The sequence below is a fragment of the Ascidiella aspersa genome, chromosome 6 (assembly GCF_963924565.1).
Source record: "Ascidiella aspersa chromosome 6, kaAscAspe10.2, whole genome shotgun sequence".
Lineage (NCBI taxonomy): Eukaryota > Metazoa > Chordata > Ascidiacea > Phlebobranchia > Ascidiidae > Ascidiella > Ascidiella aspersa.
Genome location: NC_139452.1, coordinates 8,525,769 through 8,537,953, shown reverse-complemented (window position 1 = coordinate 8,537,953; position 12,185 = coordinate 8,525,769). Strand labels below are relative to the sequence as shown.

At 36.6% G+C, this 12,185-nt stretch overlaps 1 protein-coding gene across 1 annotated transcript; it reads right to left on the bottom strand.

The window, feature by feature from the left end:
* Positions 1-206: 206 nt before the first annotated feature.
* Positions 207-11,289, bottom strand: LOC146139516 (sodium-coupled monocarboxylate transporter 1-like). Its single transcript, XM_083391065.1, has 14 exons — positions 10,874-11,289; positions 10,193-10,303; positions 9,589-9,679; positions 8,805-8,922; positions 8,312-8,379; positions 6,499-6,653; positions 5,732-5,872; positions 4,823-4,952; positions 4,414-4,502; positions 4,208-4,311; positions 3,134-3,294; positions 1,964-2,276; positions 1,305-1,510; positions 207-999 (listed from the first exon to the last, which is right to left on the bottom strand). Exons 1-14 carry the CDS (start codon positions 11,014-11,016, stop codon positions 952-954), a joined length of 1,878 nt encoding a protein of 625 aa, XP_083247191.1. The 5' UTR covers positions 11,017-11,289; the 3' UTR covers positions 207-951.
* Between the last annotated feature and the right edge of the window lie 896 nt (positions 11,290-12,185).

Genomic DNA, 12,185 nt, shown 5'->3' with positions numbered 1-12,185 from the left:
TGTTATTTTAGCACTAAATTTGAGACCTGTCCCGACAAACGTTCGGTAAACCTATAACGGTATAGTGACACAAACTCTTAATAACTTGGACCAGGGGTTTCTTTAGTTTTGTTTTGCGATTATTTGAGGGATTCAGTAAGAAAACATTTTGGAGTATCTTTACCTTTCAACTCGATCTCCTCCCCTAAAATTTTGAATTACTGTCGCCACTTATTCATTTGTGTATTATTATGGGAAAGTCAAACTTGAACCTCGAAATAATTAGATGAAATGTCGCTGAAAAGCGCAATAAAAATTTGGCGAGAAAATAAGACACAAATCGAAAAGAAAAAAAAGTAGAAAAGAAAAAAAGAAAACAAGTTCCAAGACTTGTTAATGTTTGAAAAAAAGTAAATATTTCTTTTTTTTTGCCGTCTAATTTGTGACGTTGTCTAAAATATAAAAAAGTGTGTCGTTTGAATTCCATGTGTTATATAAAGCTGTTTGTATCAGTAAAAAACTTATACGTAAAGTTTTCTGTAGGGGAAACACATAAAGCGACAATGGAATAATAGAGAGGATAGTGAACTAAATGTTCTACTGTGGTCAACGCATATGTGGGACTCCCACATATAACTCCAATTATAGCTGTAGTAGTATTCTTACGTAAGAAACGGAAAATAAGCAATCACAAAACATGAAAGAGTTACAAAAACAAAGAATATGTCAAACAAAAAACAAAAGCACATGATTTGGAAACACGATAGACGTGTGATTAAAAACGCCAGCATTTTTGCAATAGGATTAGAAGTATGCAACTTAACAAAGCACTTTGGAGCATAACGAAAAAAAAAACTCTCTTGTGGTTAACCTTCAATAGATGTATATGAAGAGGAACAACATGATATAACACCATCAATAAAGATTTGGAATGCAAAGAACATTCATGAATTTCTGTCAGAAACTTGTTGGTTAGTATTTGTTGTCGAAAGCCAGGTTGTCCGAACCTTTTCCTCCGTCCTGGTATATAAGAAACACAATTTAGATTACTGCATCTCTTATAAAACAAACTAGAGGTTACTAAAACTTCTTAACGCCGAAGGAAATTTTGTCTGTAAAAATAGTTCTCAGTGTTTCAATTTTCTCCATTTTGCTTTCTCAATTTCGAAACAAAATGATAAGTATCGGAAACCACTAATCACAAAAATATTAACTAAGTATCATTTGTTTATTACGATGCATATAGCAAGTGAATTATTTTTTATAAACCATCCGTGTGTTCGAACTACGGCTGTTGACGGTCTAACATTAAAGTTTGTACCTACCGTAGAACTGCTGGTTTTGTACGAAATTGAGTCGATGGGATGCCTAACCCCTCCTTCTATCTTTGTCATAGTATCCTCTGTCGAATCGTGATCAACCCCGCACCAGCAGAAGCGACGCGCGCCAATAGGAATCCAGGAAAATATCACGTGATCAAAGAAGCGGTAGATCAGGCGAGGGTCGACATTCTTGCGATTTCTATGTCCGCCTTGAACGGAAGTAGAAGTCGTAGTGATACTTGTTTAGGAGAAACGTTCAAACTGGTTGGTCTACTATTTAAAGCAATTAATATTTTTGCAAATAAGCACGTCCGAAACCTCGTATAGCTTGATTTGTTAGGCTGGAAATATGTTCTTAGCTAATTTTAAGTATTCCCTTAAATTCTTAATAAGCGTTTCCTAACCCTCCAATATGTTATAGCAAGTTTTATGTTTTACAAAATGTATACACACATTTTGCATTACAATGTTAATGTGCCCTCGGCACCTCTATAACAAATGTGGATCACCCTTTGAGCATTTAGTCTGAAAATTTGCTTCTCTCTCATAGATCAAATTATATTTTCATTTTATATTTAAATAAAAAAAACAGCAGCTGTATAGAAGAGCCATATTAGGTTGACATCATGTCGGGCAGCGACGGTTTAAACAGATCAACTTACAAGTAAGAAAGCTGAGAAGAAGGCCGGTCGCAACAGTTACGCACCAGCCAAGCGCTGGATAATAGAGGTAGGACATGGCGTACAGGTCGGCAACCGGAGGCCTAGGCTCCTCAACCGCAGCAAACGAAGTCTGAGTCATGCCGTAGACAGCAGTGGCCGCAGGCGTAGCAGCGCTTGTATTTCCCGCCACCGGGCACCCCGAGGTGTCGAAGCTTAGCATGTTAAGGAAGCGGACGGGCGCCGGGTAACTTTTTGACCCCACATAAATCCAGATGTTCATCCCCAGTCCGATCGCTATGCCGCCGAGCACACCCTGTTTATAATGAGAAACAAACTTGAAAGCTCCATAGAGAGGCAGCCGGCACTGTAAAAGATATACCTAAATTTTTAGACTATTTTGGGTGTTCGCTGGTGATAGCTAAATTTAATTTGCCGGTTGTCGTTTATATCCAATGATATTTTGAACACTTTTAAGCACCACTTTCCTCTGAAGGTAATGGTGGCTGTGTTGTGTATTAAAATACCAAACGACACAACACGTCAGTTTGTTTTATGAGAGACCTCAGAGTTAGTTGGTGAAAACCGCCTTGACTTTTGCAAATACGTTATAAATATTTAAAACAGCAGCAAACATGAGTATTGTTACCGTTTAAATTTGTTTGACCTTATGAAAGGTAAATACTTTGAATATCTTGAGATTTAAGATTCCATTTGTATTGCTGTTGATACTACAATCATACAATGAAAGAATACGCGCTTGATAATCCTCGAAACTTGGTATGCATTAAAATCAGCTCGATCAAGAAAAACTAGCGAACGATTTTGAGTGGTTAGTGTCAATGTCAAAAAAAATGTCACTGCACGGTTTCGATCTATAGAGTAGCCAACATAACAAGTGAAGTATTTGTGCAAAGGAAAGCAAACTATAGGATGCAAATTGACGCAGGCTTTCCACGGCTTAATGCGCTTGACTGCCATGCGATTACGCCACGCAACGGTTCATGACAGTGTCATCCAAACTAAAATAAATAAAATAAATTGCTTGACTATGTCCAAAAGGAATGCTAGCTGTCACTGCGTTACCATTTTTTAGTCCTTCCTTTAATGTTGCACAAACAAAAATCAATCTGAATATATACATAAGCTCATGGAAAATACAGTTGTACTTACTGGCGAGTTTGCGCAGGGAAATAGAACTCCGAGTGAATAAAGTCCCACCAAGGGACCCCCGACAAGACCCAAAATGCTGAGCGACGCTTGTAATATGGCACCGAGCTGCGATGTGAGGTACGCAAATACGATACAGAGCAATCCATAGAAAATTATAAGACCTGTAAATAATTTTAAGCTGAAGGCCCTTCTTGCAAGGTATTTTACTTGATTAAATTATGCAAATAAACAAAATCGTTTTGCGTTTATTTTTTAGCCAATGGCTATAGTAGACTATAAATGCAATGCGATATACGAACTTTGTAGTTGACATATGTAAGGTTGAAACAACCGGTTCTACTATAGTTGTATTTCAGCCAAAAATGCAAAAAAAATGATGATTGGGTCTCACTGGTCCGCGAAATATTTCGTCCGTGACTTTTATGTTTTTTTTTTTTAAATGATAGAAACGTATAACGGTTAAAAATATTAGGTGTGCTTTTAATTTGTTGCCAAAAATTGTTTATATCGTTTACAATCTTCAGGTTAAAATCGAATTGAATCTTTAGACATTGCAACAATTTTCTTAAAGGCGTCAGAAAGAAAAACGAAATGATGTATCTTGGTAAGAATCCAGTGGCCCTCCTAACGACAGAAATGATTTACAATGATCTAACGAACAGTGGGTTTAATAGGTTTTATTTTGCCTGCAGTATGATTAGTGTCGTGTTACAATTTTATCTTTCTTAATCACGTGACACATTCCTGGTCCTCGAACCGTCATTAAACGTGTTTGAGCTCATGTTTAGCGAGATTTACATTGCTTGTCGAAAGTATCTAATTCTGAAACTTATGTTGTGCTATCCTTAACTTGCACCAAAAGAATTATTATATTCTGGCTGTCAATTGCACTACAGTTACATAAAAATTGGCCGTGTTACCTAAATATAACCGCATGTCGTTGTCACCTTAGTTTGCGCTAAAATTTCTAATATCATTAATAATATTTCCGGTAAAATACCAATTTAAAGAACGTTTTAGCCAAAGTAGCCTTGTTTTAAAGAGTTTGCACCTTATTAAAGTTATTGTCCTTACCCCTAGAAATCCAGAAATAGGTCCGTTCACTCCATTTGAAGTATGGTCGCAGGAAGTCTTGTACAGTGACACTCGACATGCCCGTGATGCCGGTTGAAACCGAGCTAAACGTAGAAAATTAACTTGTTACTGAATATACACGTTCGTTTTAGCTCAACATACACTCATCGCATGGTTGGCCAGAGTTTGACACTTTATACACTTACCTCAAGCAGCCGGAGTAAATACTGGCGAGGAAGACTCCCGGCATTCCTGGATTATCTCGAAAAATGTCCAACACCATGAAAGGCAATAGCTAAACAAAGGATACAAAGTGACAGGTTATTCGAACTCATGACTTCCCAAACATTGTTTGCGACTCCGTGTTTAACAATAAATCGAAGCATTCTTGTTGTCTCTTCTGCACGCTTATTTTAGAGAAATATATATTGCTCGATTGGACGTCGTATTTTGATTAATTTGCGATTTGCGTATGAAAAGTGATAACATGTATGACTTGTATAGATGGTATCTCTAGCAAGTTAACATGGGCCTATTTGTGAACCCCCTAAAACACCCTTTGTTCCTGTTTTTTCCTGATTTTTGGTAAACTGTTTAATAGATTCTACTTCATACCTGATCAGGTCTCTTCACGATTCCGAGCGATATTGGATCACACTTGTGGTAGTAAGCGTACATGATCATCCCACACATGACCGCGAAGCCATTCAACAGAAGCAAACCGAACCAGTTCAAGGCGATAGCTCTGCGTTAATAACAACCCAATAAGAATTGAGACTTAATCCAATGTACCAGCAGTTGCCCAGCAATGGTAGCTTTTTTGTGTTTACTGAAAACGTCAGACATTGATAACTGTAGCATTTTGACACTGCTTTTTATTTTTGGGAACATAGTTCAACATTTGTTTGTAAGGGTGTTAAATATCTCACAATAAGTACAACAATATCGTAATGTACACCTGGTCAAAAACGTAGGAAGTTTTATGTGAGCAAGGAAAAAACAAACTAGCCTGGATCGCACTCGGGACTCGAGTAAGACCACGTAAAACTACCCGAGTCCCGTGTCCGACGTGCGCTTACGCAGTACCAAATTATAAAACTTATCTTGACGCCAACTGTAAATTGTAAAGTCAACATAGCACCTGGTAGATATTTTCCAACTATGTATTGTGGGTGGATGAATTATATGACATTACCATAAGTGGATTGCTGAAAATTGACCGAAATTCAGTTACGTAAAAAGGTGAAATACAGACTGTAGAGTCGCAGCCTGACTCGGGACTCAACGAAATCGCACATTTCACCGGAGTCGGACTGGCGAGTTGGACTAGGGTTATTTTTAGCCGACTCCTCAGCCCTGAAACTCATGTCGGATGGCAATACCGCCTATCGGTTGAAAGACTCCCTACATATAATAAAACGTACTAAAAAATGGAAAAACATTTTGGCATTCAGATATCTAACATTAAAAGTCACAATGTCCCACTGTACCCGCCGTTGTCCCTATCTCAGTTCCATGACTCACTTCTTGGCGTCGGTTACGGACTTGCAGGAGAGGTAGCGCTGAACTTGACCTTGATTGACCGCATACAAACCCATGTTGAGGAATATTATTCCAATGTTGGTCGTCCAGAACGAATGTCGTACCCTTGGGTCAAGATCAAACCTAATAAATTGAAAATCAAGGACCCGTTTTGTATTGTATAGCAGTGTTTTACTTTGCAGGCTGCAGGGATTGAAGTTTAAAAAGCAACTGCCAATAGGCCAGATTGTGCTCATGATCTTCTTCGTAAAGCAGATTTTCCATAGAAAAGCGGGTTTCACCTTTTTTATCACTTTGCAAATCCGTTTCATAGCAACCTAGTATAGCATAATAATCGAAAAATACCCGCCTACCGCTATGTTTACAGTATGAAAGAGCGGTGATTTTCAATATTTAGTAATTTCCCTCTGCTTTTATAGACTGTAAACAAATTGGAGCGCGCCAGTCAGCGTTTTAAAAAAAAGACACATAACGTTCGACAAAAGTTTACGCCCGTTATCGTAACTCCCAACGTTATCCGTCCATTTCTGTAAAAAACTTTAGTAACCCCTGAGTTAAACGGGCGAGATATTAAAATGATATATGCCCTTGGCCACCAAATACCGCGTCAGAAACACATAGAGACACCCTGGTATTAAAATACAAAAAATATAATATCAAAATGAGGCGTAAGGATTCTGGTTAGACTTTTAGAACATTTGATCATGATTAACGCTATAATATTTTAAACATAACGGGTTTGAATTAACCTTAACATTTCGGTCCTTCCTCCTTGTTGGCAAATCGACACGACTTTGCCGAAACCACCGACTTTAATGCTTCCTTGTATGATGATGGACACGAATCCAGTAAGCATGAAAGCAGCTTGGATAACGTCGGTCCAAATCACGGCCTTCAGTCCGCCCTGGATTATAAAGCAGTTGTAATCATGACATACTGTAACATCAAACGGGCGCTAACACAAAATTAAAACAGCAATTAGTTTACACTATTAGAAGTTTTTATGGATGAAAGCCAGTGGAATGACTTGACGTAAGTCACTGTTTTCAAATGACTTGACTTGACTTAAGTTTTTTGGGCAAACGACTTGACTTGACTTAAATCATTTGGACAAATGACTTTGGTTAAAATAAATTGTTTTCATTAAGTAATTATTTATATAATGCGTTATTTATCCTTATCTTTTCACATAAAACAATTTGCTTGCTATATGTTGCGTATGCTGTTTCTGCTTGAGGTATTGCTCATATTTTTTATGACAAGGACTTTTGATGTTGACGTGCTCTAGTTATGACTTGACTTGCGCAACCGATGATTTGGACTGGAACTTGCCTGGTTATTTATTAAATAAAACTTGACTTGGACTTGAGCTATTTTACAAATGACTTGACTGGGACTTGAGTCATTTAAAAAAGAAATGTTTACGATACTGATAAAAGCAGAATAATTAAGAATCTGAGTATACCCCAGCGGCAAGAACAATAGCCATTTCCAAACTTAAAGTTTACCATAAGTCACATTGGTTTGTAGAAAAAGTTTTGTGACAATCCCATATAACTGTAGTTTTTATGGGTAGTGCATTAACAATGGCAAAATACACCGTGTGCGCGGCACCTATACCATTAATGTTATCTAACAAATATGCAAGGGATAAATAAGTAAACTGCGAAGGATATCAGAGTTGAAAACAAATTTTATCAGCACTTTTTACATTTAACATATTAAACATTTAACATATTAATTTTTTTACATTTAACGGTCAGTTTCGCACTTTCGAATAACAAGAGTAATTCAGTATCCATAGTAGACTCTTCATGATGACATTGTGTCCATGCCCCCTAAATTGACTAGTTTTAGAGGGTCAATCAATGTCGAATTAAAATCTTAATGTATAGCTATATATTTAGACTTTATTTCAGTTTCATATTTGCTAAACTGAAAAAAGTTTCTTAACTCTACTTGTTTTATGAAGTCATCTATAAGAATTATTATGCCGACTCTGGTTTATGCAAATAAAAAGATTTGTTTAGTGCGCGCCAACCAAAAAAAGAGCAAAGCATAGTAATTGTTGTGTCGTAATTCGTAGGTTAAGTTAAAAATTGGCAGCATTTAAAATAACAGTTAAACGGACTACTTGGCAAAGTCTGTGAGACACTAGACATGTGTGTCGTATATTGTACACCCCTGACCTACGACGACGTTGCTGTGTGTGGTTACGCCGCCTTGCAAGTTGTGGGGACCGACATAACCTTATACCGGTTCGGCAAACATGCTGCATCAGCAAATCTGCGAAGCGCGACACAGTAAACTTAGCTCGCACAAACTTGACTTTGAATTTTGCACGCCGTAATACCGTGTGCAATGGAGTGATCTATTCGATAAACCGACATAGTCGACAAAAGTATGCTCTACATTTGGTATTAAGGTTTGCTTTTTTGAGAAATATGTGTTTTTGACAGACGGGCCTTGTCAAATTTAAACGACACGACATAGTTACTGGTGCAAACACAATAATATTAGTAAAACTAAAAGTATTTTGTGATGTTTATAACATAATCTTACCAATGAGCTGTAAATAATACAAATGACACCAGTTGAAACGACTGCACCCCACAGGTTGAATCCAGTCACTGTAATGCAAAAGTAAAATTTAACCGATGAACTTTTAAAACACAACATATTGAACACAACACATGGGTTCAGTAATTTTACTGATTATACAAAGCCAAATTTTTCAATAAGATTGACATTTCGCAGTTTACAAACGTTCTGGCAGTATCTGATGTAATTATCATTGTAGAAATCCAAGTTAAAGATTGCCATCTAATAATGGCGCAAAAATGCAATTCAGATTAATAGTGATTTATCGGGTTTATCTTCACTTTAATTTTAAACTGGTGATGGCATGAGCCATTCAGAATCGTCATAAAATAGAGGAATATGTCGATTCTATCCTATGCTACAGATTTACTGGTTAACAAAATATATCGATGTTGCCACTTGCCAGCTTTTCAAGCCATTGCAAGTTTTATTGCAAACTATTCTACTTTTTTACCCGCGTTCAGCGCAAGGGCAGGCGCGTAGATGACAATCCCAATGTAGAGTACGCTTTGAGCAATGTACAGCACAGTGCCCACAATGCGAACTACTCTGTTGAATCTTCTCTCAAGGTACTGAAAGATAAAATTTTAAAACTTATAGTCAGCCGTGTAAACTGGCAAAATTTTATTTTAGGCTGCTTTGCATATACCCGATTTAAAAGCTAGCTTAGTGTGCTAAATTACAGAGAAAAAAGTTAAAACCTTGTCTGCTTGCCCGTAATATCTTGACAACCAAAAAAGCAATCGGTGCTTTCTTCGCAGCTCAAAAAGTTTCGGCGTTTAATATGTAAGTTTACAGGTTGTGACGAGCCGGAATACCACATATTCAACATAATAACACAGCCTGCACAACTTGTTTTAGAAAATATAACTTTGTTTTGTTTGTACAGATTCTGAATATAAATAACTAATTTTGAAGTGCTTTTGAATTTCTCTTGTTCCACAGAATGGAGAAAAATAATTATTGTCAAGCGTCTTCTTAAAACCAAATTCAACAAAATAAATTTGGACGCTTATTAACATAGACAGAGTTAGAATCGCACTAAATTATATCTTTTGATTAAGACTGGTGCTTGTTGCCAGTCTAAGTACAATGGCAGTACAGAAGTAATGGCATTTGTGTTATACATCACAGGTATACAATGTACATTTCAGTTTTCAAGTTGAAATAAAAGTTGATCGCAGAATAGAATTGAGCTTGAAAAGTATCTAGCTCTATGCAGCACATTTTACATTTACCTCGTAAACACTGGCCAAACCCAAGTTGTAGAAAATCGGCATGAATATTTCTGCGGTGACGGCCAAAGCGACGATGAAACCCATAATAAACCTACAAAAACATAAATTTGTTCAAGTGAATATCGATCAAATCACCTAGAGGCCACTATGTAAATAAACATCAAAATTTTAAGTCCGCTAGTTAAATAACGTCAATTTATGACGTCATCTCGTAAAAAATGTATGTCCTCCCTGATCCATGCGAACCGAAAAAAAGTTGTGAGGGGGTCCGCGTTTAAAAAACGTTCAATAAGTTACATCCACGACAGGATGCCTATTGCCCAGTGTTAAATGAAACAAGTTTTGTAAAGTAAGGCATGGCGGAACTCTTCGAGATCAAGACAGTCCAAGCTTGGCACTAAATGGACCTACAATGTTATTTGCGTAGTATTCACAGCCCACACATACGAGATAAATGAGGGATAAAAAGTAAGCCGATTATTTAACAGTTTTAAACCATAATCACACAAAAATCAAATATTTTGATGTTTATTGTTTAGGCCTACTACTTTTAATAAGTACCTTTAGTGGTCGGACAAAAAAAATCTTGAAAAAAGTTTCTTACCATACATACATAGTACCGAATCGGTAAATTTCAGAAGGCGTACCAAGAATGAGGACAGCAGACATGAATCCAACCGACAGCGACAGTGCAACGGGATATGGGCTCATTGACCTGCGCAAAACATATCAACTGTAAAATATTTTGTTCCGCATAGCCAAGATGTATACCCCCAATGGTTGAATTGTATACAAAAAAGCCTTTTCTAAATATAACATAGCTGTTAGTGTTCACTAATACATTAAACCCCTAAATTGATTAATTGCCATAAAACAAATCTTATATATAGCATAGCAAACACATTTTGTAAAAGGTGGACAAAGAGGATAAATTGCCATTAGCCAAATCTTAAAGTTCTATAATATAGCATGACAAAGGCATATTTTGTAAAAGTGGACAAAGAGTAAGGTTAATATACAGGCTCTTGCTGTATTTAAACGAATGTGATTGTCCTATTTCCCTTTAAATTTAATATTCATGTGTGTTTATAAGATTATTCTGATATCACTGATATCACACATAGATACAAATCTGTTAACCTATCCCAACTTTTTTTTAGCATTAAAACGTCAAATGTTTACAGGAGTGTCGACCTGGTCGCAAATGTTAAAGCTATCACCTACCGTTGTTTGCTTCTAAATCGGTTGAAAATCGGTTACGTAATATTGTTACTCAATGACTCACCTCCCAGCCAGTAGATATTCGTCCGTGTTTTGCTTCTTTCTATCTTTGACGGCGTAAAAAAACCCGACCGCTGTCGATATTCCCAACATGATGGCGAAAATCGTGTAATCGGCAACAGAGAAGGTCTTCGGTGAAAGATCCATCGCATGTAGATTTGATTTTCTTGTCAAGTAAATCGCCGCCAGACGAATTAAAAAGCCACAGATTTCTGAAGCGTAGAGTGGGTCAGTTTTGCATTACTGCTGTACTTTGTTGAAACGTCCTGTTTCGTTTCGCAATCACTGGTAGCGTTGTAATGACTTTTTTTAGATGAAAGTAGCCTAATATGTCACAATTTCAAATAACCCAGCTTTTACGGGAAAATGATATAATTTGGAGACTCCGATTAAGATAAGGTGTGTTAATGAAAATTCAAAAAAATGCTAATGTTTCTTAATTTTTGCACGTATACAACTTGCTTTCTAAATATTAGTTTTTGTGGATTTTTTTTGAATATTTTGTCATATTGAGCCGGGATAGTGATTAAAAAACGTTTATTTTGTATTTTACTGCAAGGCTTTACTGTTGTTTCGCTCGGTTTGAACTAGGGTGTGTTTTGGCAGAAGACTTGATTGGAAGTTATTTTAAAATTACTTAACTCGGACTTGATTTTACTTAACTCGTAAACTCATTTATTGTTAAAATTAAGTGTTTAAATCAGGTTACCCGACTACCCATTATTATTCAAACGTCTTGTTACTTTTTTAATAACCACTTCCGTATTTTTACTACTTTAGTAGTCCAGTTTACTTAGGCGCAACAAAAATTAGCCTGCTAGACCCACCGAAAAAGGGTCACAATCGGGAAAGTTACCCTGAAATTGGTCAATTTTTAGAGGTTTTTGAACGTTTTAAAACTACTATAGGGTGGTGTCGGTGCCGATCCGACACCAAATTTAAAACATAGGCTTTTGGTCTACAATATTTGTTGTCAGACCAAGTTATCTACTTTGAAAGTAAAATTTCTCAGAATGAAGTTGGTAAACAACTGGAAGTGACTAAAATTATTCACGCTTAAGTAATTTTAGCTTAGTAACTTGAAAAAAATACTTTGAAACGTTTCAAACTGATCAATTTTGCTTTAAGCATAAAAGTGATGACGCCATTTGGTATTGGATCGGAACGCTTTATTTCTTGTATATATTTTATCGTGGATTGGTAAGTCAATCAATCGAAGACCCCTACACACACATATATATAGACAGGCCTACTGCAAATCTATGGCTATATTGTTAGTGCTCGACATCCAGTTTTTTATGTTAAATATTTAGGTT

What these genes read in the sequence shown, in the direction of transcription:
- LOC146139516 (XM_083391065.1), bottom strand. Translation starts at nt 11,016, where the DNA reads ATGGATCTTTCACCGAAGACCTTCTCTGTTGCCGATTACACGATTTTC. An exon ending in GGAAGGACCGAAATGTTAAG is followed by an intron (nt 5,873 to 6,498) that starts GTTAATTCAAAC and finishes TCAATTTATTAG; the next exon opens with GTTTGATCTTGACCCAAGGG. An exon ending in ATTTACTCCGGCTGCTTGAG is followed by an intron (nt 4,312 to 4,413) that starts GTAAGTGTATAA and finishes TTCTACGTTTAG; the next exon opens with CTCGGTTTCAACCGGCATCA.